Genomic DNA, 22,920 nt, shown 5'->3' with positions numbered 1-22,920 from the left:
GGTATAAAAAGAGGATCGCAGAGAGGCTTTCAGAAGTAACTATGGAGATGGGTTCAGGGTGCTGTAAAACACAGTGTGGGCGAACAGTTCAACAATTTAAGAATGTTGTTTGTGTGCACAATTAATGTGGCTATTTAATTATGCAAGGTGCATAATATCATTAAATAAATCACGGAATCTAAAGAAGTCTCTGAATGCAAAGCTGGAAGCCATTGACACAATTGTGTGGTAGAAGTCTGTATAATATCGGCAAGTAACAGCTGAAATATAAACAGAATGTTTTTCTTATGCTGTTATCAATAAAGCAAAGTATTAAAATGACTTGCAAATCCATGCATTCTGCTTATATTTACACTGTCTTCTAACCTTTTTGAAAATAGGATTATATGCGTGTATATGTCTTGAAAATAAACTGCATTGACACTCGGTCTAATAACATCTGCCTGTGTGACCTGCAGCCGAGATTTATAAACGACACAGATATCAACCATCGCAGGGCTGGCACTGAAGATAAAAAGGACACAGTTTTCAGGTGCTGATTGCCTGGCTGGTTAATGTGTATGTATCACACAGCAGCCACAAGCCATTATCCTCTTGGGTTTAATATTGATATTTCTACTTGCCTAAATGAACAGGAGCCACATTAAAAGCAGGCAGTGGTAAAAATCACCCCAACTGAACTTCTGATAAAAGTCCTTATTCATCTTATTATGTTGCAGTAGTGCAATTCAGGGCAACTACCACATAGACCAGAGCTCTCTGAACTCCTGGTGACCTCCGCATGCTGTGTGGTTCAAGAGGATACTGCAATAACGCGTATTCATCACACAGATAATTGCAAGGCCCAGTCTCTCGCACATGACAAGCCAATGCCACCAGCTCTTAATTGGTATTCTTGGAGCTATTCACATTCCAATATTCATGGTGTCCTTTTTCATTTCCTGTTGAATAAATGCATCTGTTAATTGATAGTGTCATAACACAATGAAGAAGGCATTTAGAGCAACTATTTTCTGGATTACCTAAGGTGAAAGAGCATCATGTGTAGTTAATGCATATTTAAAAAGACAGGCAAAATGGCTGGTAAGTGGGGCCTGATGGCAGTCTGATGAGCTGCACTAGATAAAGATAAAGGAAGAGCAGATCTTTGCATATTCACCTCGGCATGCAGGACTAACTTGGCGTAGCGATTGCCTTTAGTGGACAAGAGAAAATTGACACGAAAAAGCGAAAATTAACTGGCCATGGCTACATTACTCTTTTAGGGAGATTTTAATTTGAAGCTGTAAACAACACCCATGTGTCATCTTTCCAGCCTCCTTTCAAGATGACAGAAGATCACACATCCAGCAGATGTTACGCTGTATTTCATTTGCGACACATTCTGATGACCTGATGAATTAAAATCCAATATCTCTTTTCTTTTCTCTCTCATTTGACTTCATCATTTCCCAGGAGAAATAACTCCCGTCATCCAGTAAATGTATGTTTACCTGCTGGTTGATACCTCTTGTCGTAATATTTGACAGACAATGGAAAATAAGATTTTAGAGCCTTTTAGCTGAAAACAGCTGACTGCACTGATGACACCAATAAAGTCAGATTTAAAATCTTGGCTCGTAAAACCCAAAACAATAAGCTCAGAGAAAATAGGCTAAATAGTACACCTGAGACAAATGGATCCATTTCCCTTAGAAGAAATCACAGCTCTAAACAGACCAAAACACACTAACTGGCCAATTTGTGAGGTGCACCTGTTCAACTGGCTGTCAATGCAAAATATGCAAATATCTAATCAAACAATCACATGGCAGGAACTCAAGCAGCAGCACTTCCTGTTATTTACTGTCCTGTGTTTTACATCGACTTTTCAGAGCAAGAACATGTTATTTCAGGAGATTTGAGACCTGAGGCAGAATACTCATAAGTTCAAATTTTGAAATTCTCAATAGAACAAATGTTACAGACTCTGGGATGATGTAGAGATGTAGACATTTACCACACAGGAAGAGCATAACAAAAGCTGCATCACAAGAACTGTGGGTCCAGTGTTTTTATTGAAGCTTTAGAGGAAGTAAAAGTCTGGACATCATGGCCTCATCCATAAGTCATAGACTTGGTTGACTGATCCTTGGCTTGCTCTTTTCACATATCATACTGTGCTGGAGAAAGACACCCAAGAGTATGTGTACAAATACATTGCTTGCAAAACAACCCACCTGTAATGTAGATGTAATGTGAATATGTTGCTAATTTAAAAGAAAAGTGATTTAAAGGATCTAATTATGAAGTATGCATTCACTGAGAAGCACTTCATTAGGCAAACCTGTTCAATTGCTCATTAACACAAATCATCCAATACTGTGGGAGAAACTCAGAGCATTTAAACACGTAGACACGGTCAAGACGAGCTGCTGCAGTTCAAACTGAGCATCAGAATCGCGAAGAAAGGTGATTTAAGTGACTTTGAACCTGGCATGGTTGTTGGTGCCAGCAGGGCAAGCCTGAGTATTTCAGAAAGTCCTAATCTACTGGGATTTGCCCACATGGCCATCTCTAAGGTTTACAGAGAATGGATGATCTGAAAAAAAGAAAACATTCAGTGAGTGGGAGTTCTCAGGGGGGAAATGCCTTGTTGATGCCAGAGATCAGAGGAATACGGTCAGACTGTTTTGAGCTGACAGGAAGGCAACAGTAACACAAAAATCCTCCCACTAATTATGGCCAATGCATGCAGAAGAGCATCTCTGAAAGCACATCAAACCTTGAAGCAGATGGGCTACAACAGCAGAAAACCACACAAGATGCCACTCATCCTCAGCTAAGAAGAGGAAACTGAAGCTATTTCACACTGCATCATCAAAATTTGATAGTCGCAAATTGGATAAACCTTCCCTGTTCAGTTGAGTCTTGAATTTCTGTTGTGACATTTAGATGGTTGGGTCAAAATGTGGGGTATATAACATAAAAACATGTTAATCAGATCCATCCTGCTTTGAATTAATGATTCAGGCTGCTGCTGCTGGTGGTTTAATGACGGTTTTTGCCTGTCCCGTTTGGCTCTTTTGCCATCAGAATTATTGTCTAAAGGCGAAGAAAGATGCCCAACGGATTTACTTTACCAAATAGACCATCCCAGCCTTGCCGTTATGGTCTATTTGATTCACCTTTTATTGTTTATTTTATTTTATTTTCACTTGCTAAATACGGGACAGACTTGACTGGGGAAAAGAAAGGGGAGAAAGAAAGAGGGAAAGAAAAACAGCGGAGAAGAGGGACGAAGGGCAAAAACAAAAACCAACAAAATAAGCAGACAAAAAATACATATATCAATCACCTGGATCACCTGTTGAGAAAGAAAAGAGAGAAAACAAGCAGAAGAAAAAGAGAGCAATAGAATAAACAACATCACGATGATCTATGGGAATATAACAGTAAATACTAAATATTAAACATTATTGTGCAGCACGTAAGATGGACAGCGCACAGTGTGCTTTGAGGTAGGAGCCAAAAAGGGTGTTGTTTGTGTGTGTGAACACCCGTGTGTACACCTGTGAGCATGAGTGCGCTTGTATTTAAGGGGTCCCAGGCCCATCCGGACCAGGGCCCGGTTCAGCCGCGCCGCCTGGCCCCACAGAGCCCGGGACAGCCCACCCGACCCCACCACAGAGAAAACTGCACCCACCCCATCATCCACTCATCTTCCAGACTACACAAAACAATAGACGCCCAGGCTGAGATCTTCCTCCACCTCTCCTGTATCTCCCACTCCTGCAGAGTGAGTTCCTGAAGAGAGGAGACCTCCTGCAAGATGTAACAGTCTCCCCCACCAGCTGAAGAGCCCCCCAGGTGGCTTGATGCACTGGCGGCACCCTGCGCCAGGGCTGGGGCCCCATACACCCACCCGCCCACAACCCCGGCAACACACCAACCAGGACCCAAGCCCCCAAGGCCCAGCCAGGGCCCCAGCCCAGAGACCGAGCACCCCCAGAACCCCACGTCCGTCCTGGACCCACCCAGGGGCAGCCAGGCTACCAGGTCAGTAACCCACGTCTGTCAGCACAGACCCTCCCCTAGCCCCGCTGCACGCAGCCACGAGGAAACCATCACCTAAGAGCCAACAGAGCCCTTAATAGGCCATGACCGCAACCCCGGGTTGAGCCCTCCAAGGAAGATGCTCCTGGGGAACCCCCCGACACCCTAAGCCTGTCCCTACCCCCACACCAATCACAACAGTGAAGGCGGGACCAAACTATGACCCCCCCACCCCCACTAGGGGATGGAGCTGATCAAAGGAGCCCAGAGCAATTGATCTGATGTGGTGGCAGAGGCTGTATCAAGACTAATGTAATCTAATAGATAATTTCTATATTGGTTAGAATTAAGATTATTTTTATTTTTCCAGTTCAGACAAGTATCACATGTGGAGTTCCCCAAGGTTCCATCTTGGGACCCCTTCTGTTTAACATCTACATGCTCCCACTGGCACAGATTATAAACAACAACAAAATAAACTATCACAGCTATGCAGATGACACACAAATATATATCACAATGTCACCAGGAGACCGAGGCCCTGTACAGGCTCTTGGTAAATGCATTGAGGAAATCAATGACTGGTTGTGCCACAATTTTCTCCAGCTAAACAAAAACAAAACTGAGGTAATAGTCTTTGGCGCCAAAGAAAAACGATTACAGGTCACCAGAGAACTTCAATCTATACATCTAAAAACCACAAACCAGGCGAGAAATTTGGGTGTAGTGATGGATGCAGACCTAAACTTAGAAAAACACATTAAGACAATAACAAAGTCAGCTTACTATCACCTCAAGAATATATCAAGGATAAAAGATCTGATGTCTCAACAGGACCTGGAAAAACTAGTCCATGCATTCATCTTTAGTAGGCTTGATTACTGTAACAGCATCTTTACAGGTCTACCTAAAAAATCAGTCAGACAACTACAGCTCATTCAGAACTCTGCTGCTCGAGTCCTCACTAAGACCAAAAAAGTGGACCACATCAGTCCAGCTCTGAGGTTCTTACACTGGCTGCCTGTCCGTCAGAGGATAGACTTTAAAGTTCTGATGCTGGCCTATAAAGCTCTGAATGGTTTAGGACCAAAATACATCAATGACCTCCTGACCCAGTATGAACCATCCAGATCCCTCAGGTCATCTGGATCCGGTCTTTTATCAGTTCCCAGAGTCAGAACCAGACACGGAGAAGCTGCATTCAGCTTTTATGCTCCTTATATCTGGAACAAACTCCCAGAAAGCCTCAGATCAGCTGAAACACTCAGTTTATTTAAATCCAGGTTGAAGACTCTCCTATTCTCAGCTGCATTTGAATAAAGCACCAAATCCACACTTTAAGCTTAAATTTCAAAACTTACATTTAACTACTGATTTTATCTACTGTTCTGATTTTATCTGTTTTGATTTTATATACTGTTTTGTTTGTTTGTTTGTTTGTTTGTTTGTTAATTAGTTAGTTAGGTTATTTGCTTGTTTTAATCAATTTTAAATCATGCTTTTTATTTGTTCTTGTTTCTAATGTCTCTGTAAAGCACTTTGAATCACCTTGTTGTTGAATTGTGCTATACAAATAAACTTGCCTTGCCTTGCCTTGCCTTCATGAGGACTGTTTTCTTGGCTATGCATAGGGCAGTGAAAACCATATGGGCGATATTCTTTTCTGAAGTGACATTATCTAAGCTGCCCAACAAACACACTAAGGGGGAAGTTGGAATGTTACATTTCAGACACTTCGATAAGTCTTCACATATCTCGCGCCAAAACTTCTGAACTGGTGGACAGAACCAAAGAGCGTGGATATAATTGTCCGGTGAATTGGTTTGGCAGTGTGAGCAGTTGTTGGTAGACGTAAAGCCCATCTTGAACATCCGATGACCTGTATAGTGCACTCTATGTAATATTTTGTATTGAATTAATTGAAGACTGGGATTTCTAATTAGATGAAAGGTTTTTAAGCAAATCTGAGACCAGAAGTTTAGGTCTAAGTTAACTGATAAATCCGCTTCCCATTTTGCAATAGGAAGTGATATTGATTCATCTGTTTTAGAAAGCATTCTGTATATTTTGGATAGTAATTTGGGGGGTTTAAGAGTAAGAAATTGAACCACACTTGGTGGTGTTTGTAGTTCAACTTGACCCGGTTTAAATTTCTTTTTTACTATGGATTTAATTTGTTGATATTCTAAAAATCTTTTCTTGTTGATCCCATATTGTGTAACTAGTCCGTCAAATGAAATAAATTCTGTTCCTTCTAGTATATGTTCTAAATATTTGATTCCTTTACCACTCCAATCTGAAAAGTTTATCATATTATTGTTTTGTAATATGTCAGGGTTGTTCCAGATAGGTGTACGTTTGCATGGGATTAATGAAGACGCCGTCAATTTTAGAAACTCCCACCATGCTGTCAGAGAAGAGCTGATGTTGATGCTTTTAAAGCATTCATGTCGTTGGATGTTTGAGCTGATAAATGGTAGGTCTGAAATCTCTAGATTATTGCAGAGTGCTTGTTCTACATCTAGCCAAGGTTCATCTAAGAGGGTATGTTTTAGCCATCCTGAGATAAATTGAAGCCTGTTGGCTAAGAAGTAGTGCCGAAAGTTAGGTAGTTCTAATCCTCCTTTATCCTTGGTCTTTTGTAGTGTTTTTAAGCTTATACGTGGGGGTTTATCTTTCCAAAGGAATTTGGACATATATGAATCTAGAGATCTGAACCAATCTTGTGGCGGTTTAGTTGGGATCATTGAGAATAAATAATTTATTTTTGGTAAGACCATCATTTTTATAGCGGCAAGGGTTTTTTCTTGACATACCTGGGCCTCAGGTAAACATCTTTTAAATGTTACAGCCTACCTGAGTATTATTGCTGACCATGCCCATCAATTTATGACCACAGTGTACTCATCTTCTGATTGCTGCTTCAAGCAGGATAATTTGCCATGTCGCAAAGCTCAAACTGCTTTCTTGGACATGACAATGGGTTCACTGTACCCAAAGGTCACCAGATTTTGATTCAATAGAGATTCTTAGGGAAGCAGAATAGCAGATTGGCATCATGGATGTGCTGCCAACAAATCTGCAGCAACTGTGTGATGATATCATAAAGATATGGACCAAAACCTCCGAGGAATGTTCCCAGCACCTTTTTGAATCCATGACATGGAAAAGCTGAGGGAAAGCAATATAATAAAGCCAGCAGTTGCTTTTTCACCTGAACCCCCTTTCTTTGTGTTGTTCATAGTGCAATCAGTGTTTTGGTACAAGCTTTCTGAGAAGGCCATCATCCATTAAAAGAAGAAAAATAAATCAGCTTGCTAATTGAAATTATTTTTGTTTACTGCAGAAAGACAGCATTATGAAGTGTTCTTGACCCGCCTGCTCCAGACGTCATTACAGACATTTCAATGACTCATAACGCGCATCATTGTGGCTAGAATACAAGAAAGAGCAGAAATTGCTAATTTAGATCAAAACTAGACAAAAATGTCTGTCGTGTGATGACAGTTTATCATAGAAATTGCCAAATATTTTTCTCGCTTAATAAAACAAAAAATCAAGTTACAATTTTTTTTGGTTTGTTTGTTTGTTGTTTTTGCACTGATAGCACGGCACAAGCCAATGTTCCATAGAGCACAGCTACCCTCCAGTACGCCCACACTGGAATTAGATCAGTGCTGATATAATAAGGCTGACAACTGATGAGTTTTGCATTAAGAATTGGTTAGTGAATAGCCATATTTACATAAATACCAACATTGGTTTCAATTACATTATTTTATGTGATACATTCAAGTTATGCATGTAATGGCATTCTAATTTATATACTGATTTATTTATTTTCTTTTTTTCTTGGTTTTTGATTCTGGCAATTTCAGTCTTCTATACAAATCTGGTGCAGTTCACGTCAAGTTACTGAGTCCAATGTATTATTACTCCATAAAGAAGGACAGTTGGATTTCCTATATTCTTTGTGCCTTTCAGGTTTAAAGATAATTAAGTAAACTTTAATAGGGTAAAAAGTGACCCGTTACCTGATACAAGTTCCTCCATTACGACAAGGAAAGTGCTGGCAGACAGGAGGGTCACAGTTCTTGATATTTCTCCCTCTAACTGCCTCACCCATCAGGTAAATCTCCTTTGAGTTGACCTGAAGTTCTCTGATACAACCAATGAATCTCTTCTCTGCTTTTTCACTCTTGTCATGCATGTCCCACCGAGATGAAACATCCCCAAGAAATATGGGTCCAAAGGTCCCCTGTAAAATAAATAAATAAATAAATAATTAACACACATAAGTGATCAGCAGTATATATTATGGTAAGCAGCTAGGGAAAGCATTATGTCAATTAGATGTCCCCACAAAGGTATGAAAACACAGTGTGTGTGTGTGTGTGTGTGTGTGTGTGTGTGTGTGTGTGTGTGTGTGTGTGTGTGTGAAATTATTACTGCTATTACATTATTAGGACCTTAATGTATCCTGAGATGATGAAGAAGAAAGATAACAGACTCAGCTACTGTTACCCTCTGGTGTAATGCGGTATTAGTATCACCTAGACTCTAACTTTTATTCTTGTTAATAAGTCAGTTACACTATCTGTTACATTATTACACTAGACCCCATGTTTGTTTTTTGTTTGTTTGTTTGTTTTAAATGTTGTGCCTTTTTTAACTGTTATGTTAAAACTTATCCTCCAGTTGTGAAGTTAATGGGTAATTAAAGGCAGTGGATGGCGTGTGGAAAAAAAACAGTGGGTGCAAGGGAAGTGAGGATTCTGGGCATTTAATGTATTCCATGTTTAATGTGAGACTAACCATCAAAATTAATGCGTTCGTAAGTTTAGAGAAATATGAGCACCGAGTAATGTTTTCTTTTTCAGTTCTTTGGATGTCACATATCTAGAGATAATGATCATTAAAAAAAACAAAAAACACTGGTAGGTTCCTTTGATGTGCGGTAATTGGGTAACATTTGGCTAATATAGAGAAATTGTGTGAACCTGTAACTTATTCTTTTGTAACAGTCAACTTAACAACTGCAGCTGTGTCTGCAAAAATGCTACAAACGAGTACATCACATAAGCATAAAAGTGCCTATATTTTATTCCATCGTACTGTATAAATTTCCTTCCTTTACATTTTGTCATTTCTCTTCAACCTACAGAAGATTTCAAGTTCTGCCCTAAAAGATTCTAACTGTTCCTGTGGTTTACTCTGAGGTCTTATGGGTAATAAAACAAAACAAACTATAATAAAAGAGAAATGTGTTGATGTGAACATTTCTGAGTCAAATTATGGACACCGGATGTTAACTACGAGATTAAAAAAGCTCATTTGCCACTTGCCACTAGTGATAAAATGCAACCTTGTCATGTAATATACTGGATGTTAACAGTATGAAGAGCTCAAAGTACACTGAATATTACTGTTTCCAGTTTCGTCTCTGCCATTACAAAATCACATCAGTCATGTCAGAATGTATACATCCTTGGCACTCGTCATGACTGCTTGCTGGCATCGGAGGAAGTGTTGGACAGCTGAAGTGGAGGTGTTCAGTGAAGGGACACTTAAGTGTTAGACCACATTATCATTTAGGACGTTGGCTCAATACAAGCTTTAAATGACATAACCGCTGCAGATTTAAAAGCCTATAAAGAGACATGCATGACAGGGTTCCTGTGAATGTATGTGCAATGAAGCCACACTTGTAAGGACCTTGAAAGTATCTTTAAAAAAGCTTAGGATTCATATAAAACAAGCAGCGCGTGATGGCTGCTTTTAAAACATGCTAAACTGTGCTTGTATGTGATTCACTGTAGCTGTGTGATGATGATGGGCTGATGATAATGTATGACTTTATGGTGCCTTCAAGCATGTTTACCATGTTTATGAGAAGAGTCCATTTGAAAAGCCCCACTAATGTAAAATTCATGACTTTGTAAGTGGACCCACAGCACCGCTTTCACACGAGCAGTGTGCTCATTTTCGAATTTTATTTGAAGGCAGGGCTAGGCAGTGTGGAATCTGTTTCATATTCTTCTTATGCACATGTAAGGCCAGTTTAGATGAGTAAAACTTGGCCACAATAAAAACAGACAAAAACCTTGGGGCGAGGTTAACTATGCCTTTGGGCTAGTGCAAACCATCTTTGGGCAAGGAAAAAAAACATACTGTGTGGATTTACTCAAGATGCATAGTGAAAAGTTTAAAAGCCAAGGCTGTGTTTTATTTGTGGATAGCCTTATTGAATATATATTTGAAGGTGTTTCCCTTTCGGACCACAGCATTTGGCAAGGGGATTATTTAAAATGCTTTAGTAATTGCACCATTATCTAATAAAGAAACAATATTTCTGTCTTTTAACACTTTGCATGGTTTCACTAGTTGCTGCTATAACAAGAAAAGAGAGGGTGTGTCAAAAGGGCTACATGTGTTTCTTTTTGATTGGCAGTAGGGGGACATTATCACAGCTTATAGATTGCTACAGATACATTGTTATATATATTAAAAGAAAAACACGCTGGAAAAAATCAAGGAAGACCTAAAACCTCCAAACAGAATTCACAGCGAGCCCACTGCTTCCAAACCTTCATTTCATTTTCTCCCTCTCATTCTTCTAAAGGGGTCAAACAAGATCTGACTCTTACTTTTACAAATGTCACAGGGCCTCATGGCATGCCTCACACCAACAAATATTTCATGACACACATGAAATCTTCAGATTGAATTTTCAAGTTATTTCTTCTCTTTTTCCCTCCACAATTCAGGACCATGGAGAGCGCACGTGCACGCACGCACACACACATCAATCCTACTACTTATGGTACTACAAATGACCCTTTGTAGTATTTATCAGAAGTTGTACACAAACACCTTAAAACATATGCGTATATTATGCCTGTCAGATTAAAAGTAACCGTATTTGTGCTGACGGCAGGTTACTCATGCATGTCTGTGACCCTGTGCTAATTTGTACTGCCCTTGGTAAATTTTTTTGATCATTACTGGAATCAACTAAGTGCTTTTGTTTTCAGAAATTTGGCAATTGTTCGTTTGACTCGCTGGCTTAAATTGCTACTCCAATCTGCACTTTTTCTGATTGCGGCTTAAAGCCAATTTGCTCTGCTTAGTAAATACTGGATAGAGTGTGAATAAGTAGAGGTAATATTTCAAAGCCAGAAAATAGATATGTTCATTTAACGCTTCAAAAAAGTTTGATTGTTTCCTTTGTCTGATGAAAAAAATACTGGTCTTCAGGTTAGAGCCTAACCATGATTACGTATGTGAAGGGTATGCGAAATGATCATTGCCCTTAGGTCTACGTGGTGCTGTTTAGTTTAACATGAATCAAAAATGTCAAGAAAATGTAAATATAAATACATGTAACAAAACGTCAAAAACAAGAAGACAGAGAAAACCAACAGCTATAAAAAATATAACCAGAATAAAGCTTTATATACACAGAATACAAAACTATAACCAGTGTAGAATGTAAACATGAAAAGTGCAACAAGCCAGACTGAGGAAACTTACTTGTAACTTACTTTTCCTACACTAACTGATGTTGCTTATTAAGCACTTTAATGTACTGCAATAACAACTACATTTCACCACATTATTTTAAGATTGCCATATTATTAGTATTTATATATCTACATGTATACCTTCATTCCCTTTATCTATGAGTAATTATACCCCTACGGCACCGGCTACTGGGCATTGAATGCAATCTGGTCTCATACACCAGTAGAGCAGCAAGCCTGCTGTGAACCCTGACACAGTAGCTCTATAGCTGGGTGTATCCTGTCTTTGTACTAATTAAAAAGAAACTGATCCAAAATGAAAACTACAGCCTGCCACTTTGCCACAGCCCTGAGTAACTAGATAACAGTGTTTAGTGAGAAATCAAGATACTTCTAATTTGACATATACTAACAGTGAAATAGATGGCAATATTGCTTCACCAACATCTGCTAAGCTGTCTGATTAGCCTCAGCAGTCTAGACTGGAAAGTGACAGCAGCTATCTCTCTCTGAAGTCTACAGCTGGCTTTAGTTTTGAGCCCACTCACTTCTTCTCTTGGCTGACAGTGTCAGATAAAGCCAACACAAATACAACACAAATAACTAAAGCACATATTTGTTTCCAAGACATTTTTAAGATCTTCATTTGATACAAAACACTACAAGTAGCTTTTTACTGGTATTGTTTATCCACAAATATACACAGCGTGTAAGTGTAAGTGTAAGTAGTATTTTTTTATTTTTAGAAACACATTCACTTCATCTTTAAACCTGACAATACAAGAAAAAGTTTAGCACTGTGATGTCTAATTGTAGCAAAGATAGTGCTCGTGTAATGAATGAGGAACAAAGAAACATGTTGGCATCTCAAATTAGAAGACCATAAATCACACTGAGGAGTGGGAGGCATGTTGGGCCAGTGGGAAGGTTGAGACTCTCTCTGCATATTTGAATGTGAAAGCAAAATTATTAATTAATAACAAATATAGGTGTTGTTAATCAAATTAATGAGCCAGAAAAAAAAAGACCAGCCTGTGATTAATAATAGAACAAGCTTGATGTGGCTTACATGTTTGCCAATTGTGATTATCTATAGATAATACTGTAAAAGATGCACTTTTTTCTAAATTGAAGCCTGTTTTGTATTCATAAAGCAATGGGCTTTGGCAGCACACAACAACATACAGTCAATCTACTGATGGCCCTGCTGTCATGAGTTCTATAAGTTGTTTATTTGAATGTGGCGAGTCTGTTGGCACTGTGGGGGTGCCAAATGTATAGGGCTGTGGGACAAAAATGCAGGGATGTCAGGGAAAAAAAATTGCCAGTAAACATCATCTGTCTATATGACATAAATGCCAGGGCATATTTCCTGTGTTGCTCTTTAACATTAATGCTGCATTTATACTGTTTTACTTCATAATTGTCACAATGACATTTAGCAGATTTCAGAAATTTTAGATAACAATGCAGCCTTTATATAAGCAAAGACATTGACAAACAACCCTGCTACAAAAACTAAAAGCCACTGATGGCTTTGCGGACCTGAAATCTGTACTTCACAATTTCCACCGTAATGTGAAGTGTGCTACCAGAGGAGATAGAACGTTGGACCAGGTGTACACCAACATGGCGAATGCGTACAGAGCCCAGGCTTATCCCCACCTGGGTCTGTCAGACCATCTCTCCCTTCTGCTACACCCAATATACACACAAAAGATCAAGAGCACTGGGATTACAACCAAAACCGTGAGAACATGGCCGCAGGATGCTATTCCGATGCTTCAGGACTGTTTCCACTGCACAGACTGGGATGTATTCAAGGTGCAGGACACTGACAATCGTGTCGCATTGGACAGTTACACCTCCACTGTCTTGGACTACATCTGTTTCTGTGTGGACAATGTAACAACTTGGAAACGATTCCGTGTGTTCCCTAATAATCCACCCTGGATGACACACGGAGTTCAACAACTTATTCGAACAAGGAACAACGCTTTCAAATCCGGGGACCAGGAGGCATACAGTGCTGCCAGGGCCAACCTGAGAAGAGGCATCAAGACTGCCAAGCAGCAGCACAGGAGGCGTATTGAGGCCAGGTTTGAGAACAACACAAACCCAAGGCAGGTCTGGGAGGGCATCAGGGCTATCACGGACTACAAAAGAAGAACACCATCACCCTCAGCCGACAATTTTACTCTGGCTGAGGATCTAAATCTCTTTTATGCCCGTTTTGACAGGGAGAACACCGACCCTGTCCTGTCCCCTCTCCCCTCAACCGACCCTGCTCCGGTCCTGAGCACTCATGAGCTGAGGCGTGTGTTCCGGAGCATTAACACCAGGAAGGCGGCCGGGCCGGATGGAGTGCTGGGCCGGGTGCTAAAAGACTGTGCTGCGGACCTGGCGGACGTCTTCACCTCTATATATAACACCTCGCTGTCCTGTTCACTGGTACCATCCTGTTTCAAAGCAGCAACCATCGTTCCCATCCCAAAACAGTCAAATGTCACATGTCTGAACGATTTCAGACCTGTGGCACTCACCCCCATTCCCGCCAAATGCCTGGAGAGACTGGTCATTAAACACATCAGAGCTGCTTTTCCACCATCCCTGGACTCGCACCAGTTTGCATACAGGGAGAACCGGTCAACTGAGGATGCGATCGCCACAGTGCTGCACACATTACTGAAGCACTTGGAACACAGGAACACCTATGCACGGCTCCTCTTTGTAGACTACAGCTCGGCTTTTAATACCATCCGGCCATACAAACTCCGTCCCAAACTCCACCAACTGGGACTTAACTCCTCTCTGTGCAACTGGATTGTGGACTTCCTCACTAACCGTAGACAGAGTGTCAGAGTGGGTAAGAACACCTCTTCCACCCTTGTGGTCAACACCGGTGCCCCTCAGGGGTGTGTTCTGAGCCCTCTGCTATACACTCTCTTCACCCATGACTGTATTTCCTCCTGCGCGTCCAATCTCATTGTTAAGTTTGCAGATGACACTACAGTGCTCGGACTTATATCCAACAATGATGAGACAAACTATAGGACAGAGGTGCAACAACTAGAGTCATGGTGCCACGACAATAACTTGGTCTTAAACACCAAAAAGACCAAGGAGATCATTGTAGATTTCCGGAAGAGGGGTCATAACAACCATCTGCCTCTCTTCATTGGCAGTGAGGCGGTGGAGAGGGTGAGCAGTTTTAAATTCTTGGGGGTAACTGTGACCGAGGACCTGTCCTGGGGCAACCATATCACCTCAGTTGTACGGAAGGCCCAACAGCGCCTCTACTACCTGAGGAGACTGCGGAGCGCACACATTCCCAGATCTCTGATGTTGAACTTCTACAACTGTGCCATCAGCAGCGTTCTGACGTATGGATTTCTAGTGTGGTTCCCCAGCTGCACCAAGGCCGATCAGCAAGCACTCCAGCGGGTGGTGAAAGAAGCTGGCAGAATTATTGGAACAAGTCTGCCAGAGATCAGTAATATCTTCCCCACTCGCTGTCTGAGGAGGGTGCACAGTATCCTGCGGGACCAACATCACCCTGCGCGCCACCTTTTCCATCTGCTGCCCTCAGGGAGAAGGTACAGGTCTATACAGGCCAGAACATCCAGACTGGCCAACAGCCTGTATCCACAGGCTGTGAGGCTCCTGAACTCTCTGCCCCCCTCTCACGGACAATAACCATATCCAACTTCTTAATAGCAATGAACTGGTCTGCATTGGTGCATCATATCTTTATTCTCTTCTCCCTCCTGCCCCCCCCCCCCCCTCTTTCTTAAATAGATAACTATCATATCTGATATCATATCTCACAGTACAATAATATTGAATGGGTTGCATTGTTGTATTTTGTCATGTTTCTCAGGTCTTTGTCTGAATTTCTACGAACATTATTGCTAAGGATTGTCTTATTGCATTGGAGTCACACTGGGTTAAATATGTACACTTGGGTTTTAAGGGGTATTTATTATTTTCTTCTTTTTTTTTGGGTTGTATGGAAGCCCCAAACGCAATTTCATTGTTCTTGACAATGACAATAAATAAATAAATACTAAAATACTAAAAAAAAAATTCATTATTAGAGCAGCGTTTAAATGCTGGAATGGCTCTCGATGGAAATACATGCGTATTTCTTTAATTATTATTATTTACTGAAGAATATCGGGATCCACGGGCGATGATATTACTGCTGTACCAACATTTCAATGTTTTTAAGGCAAACTGTGCTGTAAAAGGAATAAGATAACTGAGAGATAATTATGTGTTTGAAATGAGATGATGGTTGTACAAAGGGTAGATTTGAGTGCAGAGAAGTCAGGATACCTGTGACACAGGGTATGAGATGTACTCCTCGAGATGCTGAGCCGTGCCATTATCTGCAGCTATTTCAATCATACACGGGCCTCCTTGTTTGCCAACAGGCAGATTGTATCTGTTAAAAGAGAAGACACAGAAACCAGGGGTAAGTTAGGAAGCCCTCTCCCTGCCATGTCTGATACTCACAATAACGCCAACAAAGTGTGGAAAAGGCTCTGATGGAGAAACAAACAGAGCAGACAGCAGTGAAGCTCCTAATGTGACCATGGAGAATATTCCATAAACTTACTAGATATACATTACACATCGTTTTACAAGACACTTTATGCACTGGCACACTGGGTCTGAAGTAATGGTCCGTTTGTATCACAAGCTCTTACCCTAAATCCAGGAGAGACAAGAAAAAACAGGCAATGTTTTCCCCAGTTTTGGATTTAAATAAGAAAGCCAGAAACAGGTTTTGGCTCAGTGCTGCAGTGCTTTTTATTTTCTGTAAGTAGTTGTGTTTCTCAGCCAAATTGAAATGGACACAGTAATGCAACAGTACCTATGGAGTGCCTAAAGAAAAACCACAGAGTGAGATCACCAATCATAACCAGGTACATGATCTGTGACATAAATACCAGTTTTAATAACATTTTCTATGATTTTCTACCACTGCTACTACTGATAACAATAGGCCAAAAACATGATTATGGGTATGAGTGCTCATTATGTCATTCAGGATTAATTAATGATAAAAACGAGGGCACAAACTAGATATACATTACAAACCTAATGAGAAGGAAGATAATTTTATCATTTGACCCTCAGCGTCTCTCTGGGGAAATATACAATTGTAGTAGTCATTAATGTTGCAGCCGTAATGTTAAGTAGATGGTCTACTTGTGTCATATTCCAGCTCTGGCAAAGTCAAGTGATCCCCTCTCCCCAATTCATCACCGGCCTTATGCTGGCAGTACACAATAGAAGCCACTTTAAAAGGCTCAACATTATGCAAAAGGTTGCACGCTCTCCGCCACACACGTAAACACGGCAATGCGTGATGCCCTTTGTGTTCTGTGGGTTTCTTTGCCACCAGCCTGTAAACACGCCACACAACTACGATTGTGTGTATTTCGTAACTTATTCAGCCATTCTTTTTGACTGTACCGATGATGACTGATGAGGAACAACCCTCAAACGTCTGCTTTAATAGCCAGATGGAAACAATCAGAGCAATCGCCCTCCTGCTAATTTGAAACAGCCTTCCAGGACACCTCCCTGCGGCAATCATACTCAACTTCAGGTAGGACTAATTACAGGTGTGGAAATCATAAGAGCCGTTTTGTACACACTCACTGATAAATTAAGGCACATTTACATTGGCAAATGTGAAAGGCAACCTAATCTCCACAAAAGACATCCATTAACATCCTGGTGGTGCTCAGTGTGTTCCAGTGAGCTCACTCTCTTACATTGGGATATTGCCCCACTGTTCCTTGGATCCTAATGAAAGGGATAGAGTTGTGCGATATATCAATCCTTATCTTTGTGCAACAAAAATGGACCATTTTGCGAGGTATGAAACATCACAACATCATTACAACCTCTATTGCTGAGGGCGCTTGACGAATATTTTGGTGCTTACCACAGTAGCTTTTATTCGGGCTACTGATGCTACAAAAACTGTCCCTGGGAGATATGGAAAGCATGCACACAAAGTAAGCGAACTTGATGAGTTCTTATGAGCACATTTAATATTCCAGCAAGCTAATTTACAATAGTCTTGCTTTAAGGAAAACGTGACTATTTATATATTTTTAAAAATGAGTACAACTACTTTATGTGGTGTAGATAGCTAGAAATATGACCTACAGCTCCACATTATAATCGCCACACACATACACACAAGCCCAAAACCAAACAAACAAACATATGAATGAATAAGAAGGAAAAGAAACAGTGGTTTTCTCTAATGTAGGGAAGAAACTGTGATTTCTTATTGGGCCCCTTGTGCACCATTCATTTCTGGGTCTCACAGGACCCACGCAGCAAAGTTCCAGTTTGAGGTAAACAAACAGAGACGGATAAATATTTCTCCAAAGACAGACCACACCACAATATGGCTGTGATCATTTTCCTAACTCAATCATCATTTATGCATTTGTTCATCTGGCTAATGTTCTAATCATGAGTGATTTGTCATCTCTAACATCCTCATTTAGACTGCGTCTGGTGTGTGACTAATTAAGGGCAACTGCATTACAGCAACTTTCCGGAGGATCACCACTGAAATATTACCTGGAATGTTAAGGGACCTTGCAAATATTTTCAGGACTGCACCTTTACACAGAGGTATTTGTTAAACCTGAAGGTGGGTGTTTGTCTCTACAATCCAATAAGAACATTCCCTCTTCACAGTCCCCTGCAGACAACTAATAATAAAGGAGGACAATCATTAAAATATTACTTTTGCATGAAACATCTGAAAGTATTGGCAACAGATGGCAGTAAAACATCATGCACTGCACGGTGCCCTTGCAACAGTTTTTAGTGTCTGGGGGAAAAAAGGCACAAAAAAGCCTTGTTATTCTAGCCATATTTCTGATTCTTACAAAGAGCAAATCATAATGTGTAACATGTAAGTTGTGAAGTTATCATTTGTGAGTCATTTGATTGATTTAAGTGTCTGTTAGTTCTGCAAATGGAGACTATGCTCAGTAGGGTTTATTATCAGTGAGCTGTAGCTGGCACACACACACAAAGAAGACAAGTACCAACTGTTACTTTGATATTCTTATTAGCACAACAGGTCGCGGCGCTGCATCTGATTTAACTGAAAATAACCTTACATATGGTTACAAATCATGAAATGTCATATCACACCACTGCACCTATTGCACAAGATATACAAAGGGGTCTGTTTGTTGTTTTTGTTGTTGTTTTTTCCATAAGTGCAACATGCTCTTTATCAGATCATAAACTACACCTACATTGACTGTAATGGCTGGCTCTGGTGCAGTTACTTTCACACAAGCAGCACTGCAGCATTTGCTGCATAATTTGTGCTGTGACTGGCAAGCCTCAATTAATTTGGGTAGCCTGTGTTCTATCATTATATCTCCAGCAATACAATTAGACAGCACACAGCAACACTCGTGGTATTGTGAAGCTTCACAAAAGAAACTCCAAGTGAGCAGGCAGGGCTGCTGCTGAATCTTTCATGGGAGGACTTGTCAATACAACTCTGAATAGTGTGTAATTGATACATATACCTTGCTGTGAAAAAAAAAAGGACGTGGTTTCAAAAACAAAAACGGCCCTTATTAAATCAGATACTTTTGAAACAAGCGCACATATGGCGTGCCATTTCCCCAAATACATTTTTCTCTATTACTCTCCAAAGGATTAATACCCAGCAGGGAAGTGTTCACTTGTAATGTAGCAGTTTGGTAATTACTTTCACAAACTGCAAAGGGGTTATGTACCCATTAATAGGATAGACGCAAATCATAAGATTGATCTAACCACATCGTATAACAAAATGCACCATTGATTGACTCGCACTAAAATGCCCTCTTAGTTCTATATCAGCAAACATTATGCTGAGTGAAGTAAATCAGCGTTTCGGAGCTGAAGAGGACTCGAACTCAGAAAGCGGAGTTTCCAATGTTTCTGTGACAATAATTCAAAGAAGTCAGATTCCCCGACTCCCTGAGATGCCCTGAAATAAGTTACTTTTTTGAAATTCTTTCCAGTGTTTCTTCTCACAGCATAAGTCTGTTTTCTTCCTGGTACCAGCGGCTGTTGCTAGGAGACATTTCACACTCACATGTTCATTTTTTTTCTACAAAACTATTCGATGATCACTGAACAGGCCATTAAATATAAGTTTAACGATTAAATAATTAAATAATCGTTAAAGTTCAATATGCGATGCAAATGATAGCATGCTCGCTGAATTAAAAACTGAACGAGAAACTAAAGTCGCCATTTTTTAAATTCTTTTATTATTGTGAAAAGCAACAGTTAGAGAATCATAATAATTTAATCAGCAACTAATAATTAATGCTCTTCCTGTTATTTGCTGTCCTGTGTTTTGTGGTCAGAGCAAGCACATACTATTTCAGGACACACAGGAAGGGCATAGCAAGAGCTGCATTAGAAGAATCGTGAACCAGTGTTTTGTTTTCGTTTATCGGAGCTGTAGAGGAAGTAAAAGTCTGGACATCATGGCCTCATCCATTAGTCATAGACTTGGTTGACTGATCCTTGGCTCATTCTGTTCTGTGCTGGAGGAAAGACACTCAAGAGTATGTGTACAAAAACATTGCTTGGACAAAACAACCCACCTATAATGTGGCTGTAATGTGAATACGGTGCTAATTTAAAAGAAAAGTGATTTAAGGGATCTAATTATGAAATACACATTCACTGAGAAGCACTTCATTAGGCAAACCTGTTCAATTGCTCATTATCACAAATCATCCAATTCCGTGGGAGAAACTCCGAGCATTTAAACACGTAGAAAGGGTCAAGACGAGCTGCTGCAGTTCAAACCGAGCATCAGAATCGTGAAGAACGGTGGTTTAAGTGACTTTGAATGTGGTACGGTTGTTGGTGCCAGACGAGCTGGTTTGAGTATTTCAGGAACTGCTGATCTACTGGGATTTTTTTCCACACGGCCATTTCTAGGATTTACAGAGAATGTTCTGATAGAGAGAAAATATCCAGTGAGTGGGAGTTCTCAGGGTGAAAATGCCTTGTTGTTGCTAGAAGTGAGACTGCACTGAGCTGACAGGATGGTAACAGTAACCAGAATAGCCACTCGTTACAACCAGGATATGCAGAAGAGCATCTGTGCAGGCAGATCAATTTGAACCTGAAGTAGCAGCAGAAGACCACACCGGGTGCCCGTCCTGTCAACTAAGAACAGAAACTGAGGCTACAGCTCACACAGACTTACCAAACCTAAAAAGGAGAAAATTGGAAAAATGTTGCCTGGTCTGATGAGCCTCAATTTCTGCTGCAGCATTCAGATGACTGGTCTGAATTTGGTATGAAAACCTGGATCCATCCTGCCTTGTTTTTGCGGCTCAGGCTGCTGATTGAGGTGTAATGTGTGGGCGGTACTTTGTGGGGCACACTTTAGGTGCCTTAGTACCATCGTTTAAATGCTATAGCCTACTTGAGTATTATTACCAACCATGCCAATCCCTTTATGGCCACAGAGTGCACGCCTTCTGATTGCTGCTTTCAGCAGGACACGGTGCCATGTCAAAAAGCCCAAATCATCTGAAACTGGTTTCTTGAACAAGAACAACACTTTGCTCAAATGGCCTCCACAATCACAAGATCTCAATCCAACAGAGCACCTTTGTGATGTGGTGGAGCAAAAGATTTGCATCTGCAGCATCTGTGTGATGCTCTCATGCCAAGACCAAAAGTCTTGAGGATTGTTTCCAGCCTCTTGCTGAATCTATGCCATGAAGAATTAGGACACGAATTAGGACAGTTTTAAAGGGAAAAGGAGAGTCCAACCCAGTATTGTCAAGGTGTACCTAATAAAGTGTAAATACAGATGTACATTTCTTTTGAAATCAAAGCAATTCAAGACAGAATTAAAACAACCTGCAATACTACCCTATGGCATCACCAAAGAAGACTAAAGGCAAGTTTTTTTGAGAATCTTTGCTTTCAGTGATCAAGCAGAACGCTGACATTTTCATCCTTTCAAACAAAGGTTGTAAGAAAAGACGTGATGACGAGGTATTCATGCACTGCTTCTACACAAACTGAAAATTTGGTGCATTTTCAACAGTAAAAAACATCAACATGAACATCAAAACCCAGAAGGTGCTAGACACAGGATCCTCAGTCAGACAAAAAAGAATATTTTTCAGTAAGCCTGAATCATACTTGAGACACTACTCCCATTCCTTTGACTGAAGAGAAAAAAGCACCAACAAAAGCAGCATAAATTTAAATAATCATGTCTGCCAGGGACTCCGAGTTCACCTCTGACAAGGTAAGAAATGTGATGCTGCAGAATGCTGTGTGTCATCCTTGTTGATCTTTGACTGAGTGTAAATGGAAATTACTCCAACAGTGAATGGCAAGTAGTACGGGATTCAGCTAAAAGCATACACACCTCACAAATGACCAGGGGAGCGTTTGGAGTCTGCCACTCTCAAATTTAATCGCAGCAGTATTGCCTTAAACATCCCCAAAGGAAAACTTCCCAACATCAAAAACCAAGCCAGCAACAAACATGTCCTCCCCAAATGAAAAATGACACAGCATCCCCCCTGCACACTCCCCTTTGTGAATTTATCTGGCAGCAAGGGGCATTTCAGCAGTGGTTTTTTGTCTTGCCAGCATTTGTCTGCTCTGGAGTGCTACAGCCCATTTGTGCTTTAAGTGAAATAATACAATTAAACATTTCTGGAGAGGGAAAATATAATACGAAGTTGCTGCCTTGTGGAAATGTTTTGCATGCTTCACAGCTGTTATCAATCTGCCTTTGCGTTACACACGGTTTTGTGAAAACACAATGCACCGTAACACCATTACATTTAGAAAATCTGCATAGCTATTGATAGCGTGTCTGAATAAATATAATATAAGTTATTATAATCCATTTTCCCGAAACCAAACTCAGTGTTTCTACACAGCCAAAGTGTTCATAATTCAATGGAAGCTCACTGGAGAGAAAGGTATGGACTTTATATTTCATGTATGTGGCAGCCAATTTAAACAGTCCTGAATGTTTCAGTGAAATGAATCACATTTTCCTTTTGAAGACCAACAAAAGGAAAATGTGATTCATTCAATTATGTTTACTGTCAGGACTGGCTTCTAAATTCTTGATTAAATATTCATAATGTCTTTTATCCCTTTGTTGAGGATGATTAGCAAGACGAAGTGGTGCACGACTGCTAAACAGTGTTCCTTCATAGCTAAGAGGATTTCAAATAGGGCGAGGTAAAGAAACATTAACACTCTTTATCATGGTTTTAAGTTGGATTTTTGCTTAATTATATGTGAT

General features: G+C 40.4%; 1 protein-coding gene across 4 annotated transcripts in view; it reads right to left on the bottom strand.

Moving 5' to 3' along the window:
• The window catches only part of eys (eyes shut homolog), a 183,194-nt gene that overhangs the window by 24,777 nt on the left and 135,497 nt on the right, over positions 1-22,920 (bottom strand). For all 4 annotated transcript variants that reach the window (XM_082557788.1, XM_082557789.1, XM_082557790.1 and 1 more), the window contains 2 exons: positions 15,897-16,005; positions 8,070-8,293 (listed from right to left, as the gene is read on the bottom strand). In XM_082557788.1, the coding sequence (XP_082413914.1) occupies positions 8,070-8,293; positions 15,897-16,005 (333 nt within the window). The remainder of the gene's footprint in view (positions 1-8,069; positions 8,294-15,896; positions 16,006-22,920) is intronic.

The sequence above is a fragment of the Aulonocara stuartgranti genome, assembly GCF_965226115.1.
Source record: "Aulonocara stuartgranti genome assembly, chromosome: 13".
NCBI classification, from domain to species: domain Eukaryota; kingdom Metazoa; phylum Chordata; class Actinopteri; order Cichliformes; family Cichlidae; genus Aulonocara; species Aulonocara stuartgranti.
Note: the sequence above shows the minus strand (reverse complement) of the source record. Positions and strands in the feature narration are given on the sequence as shown.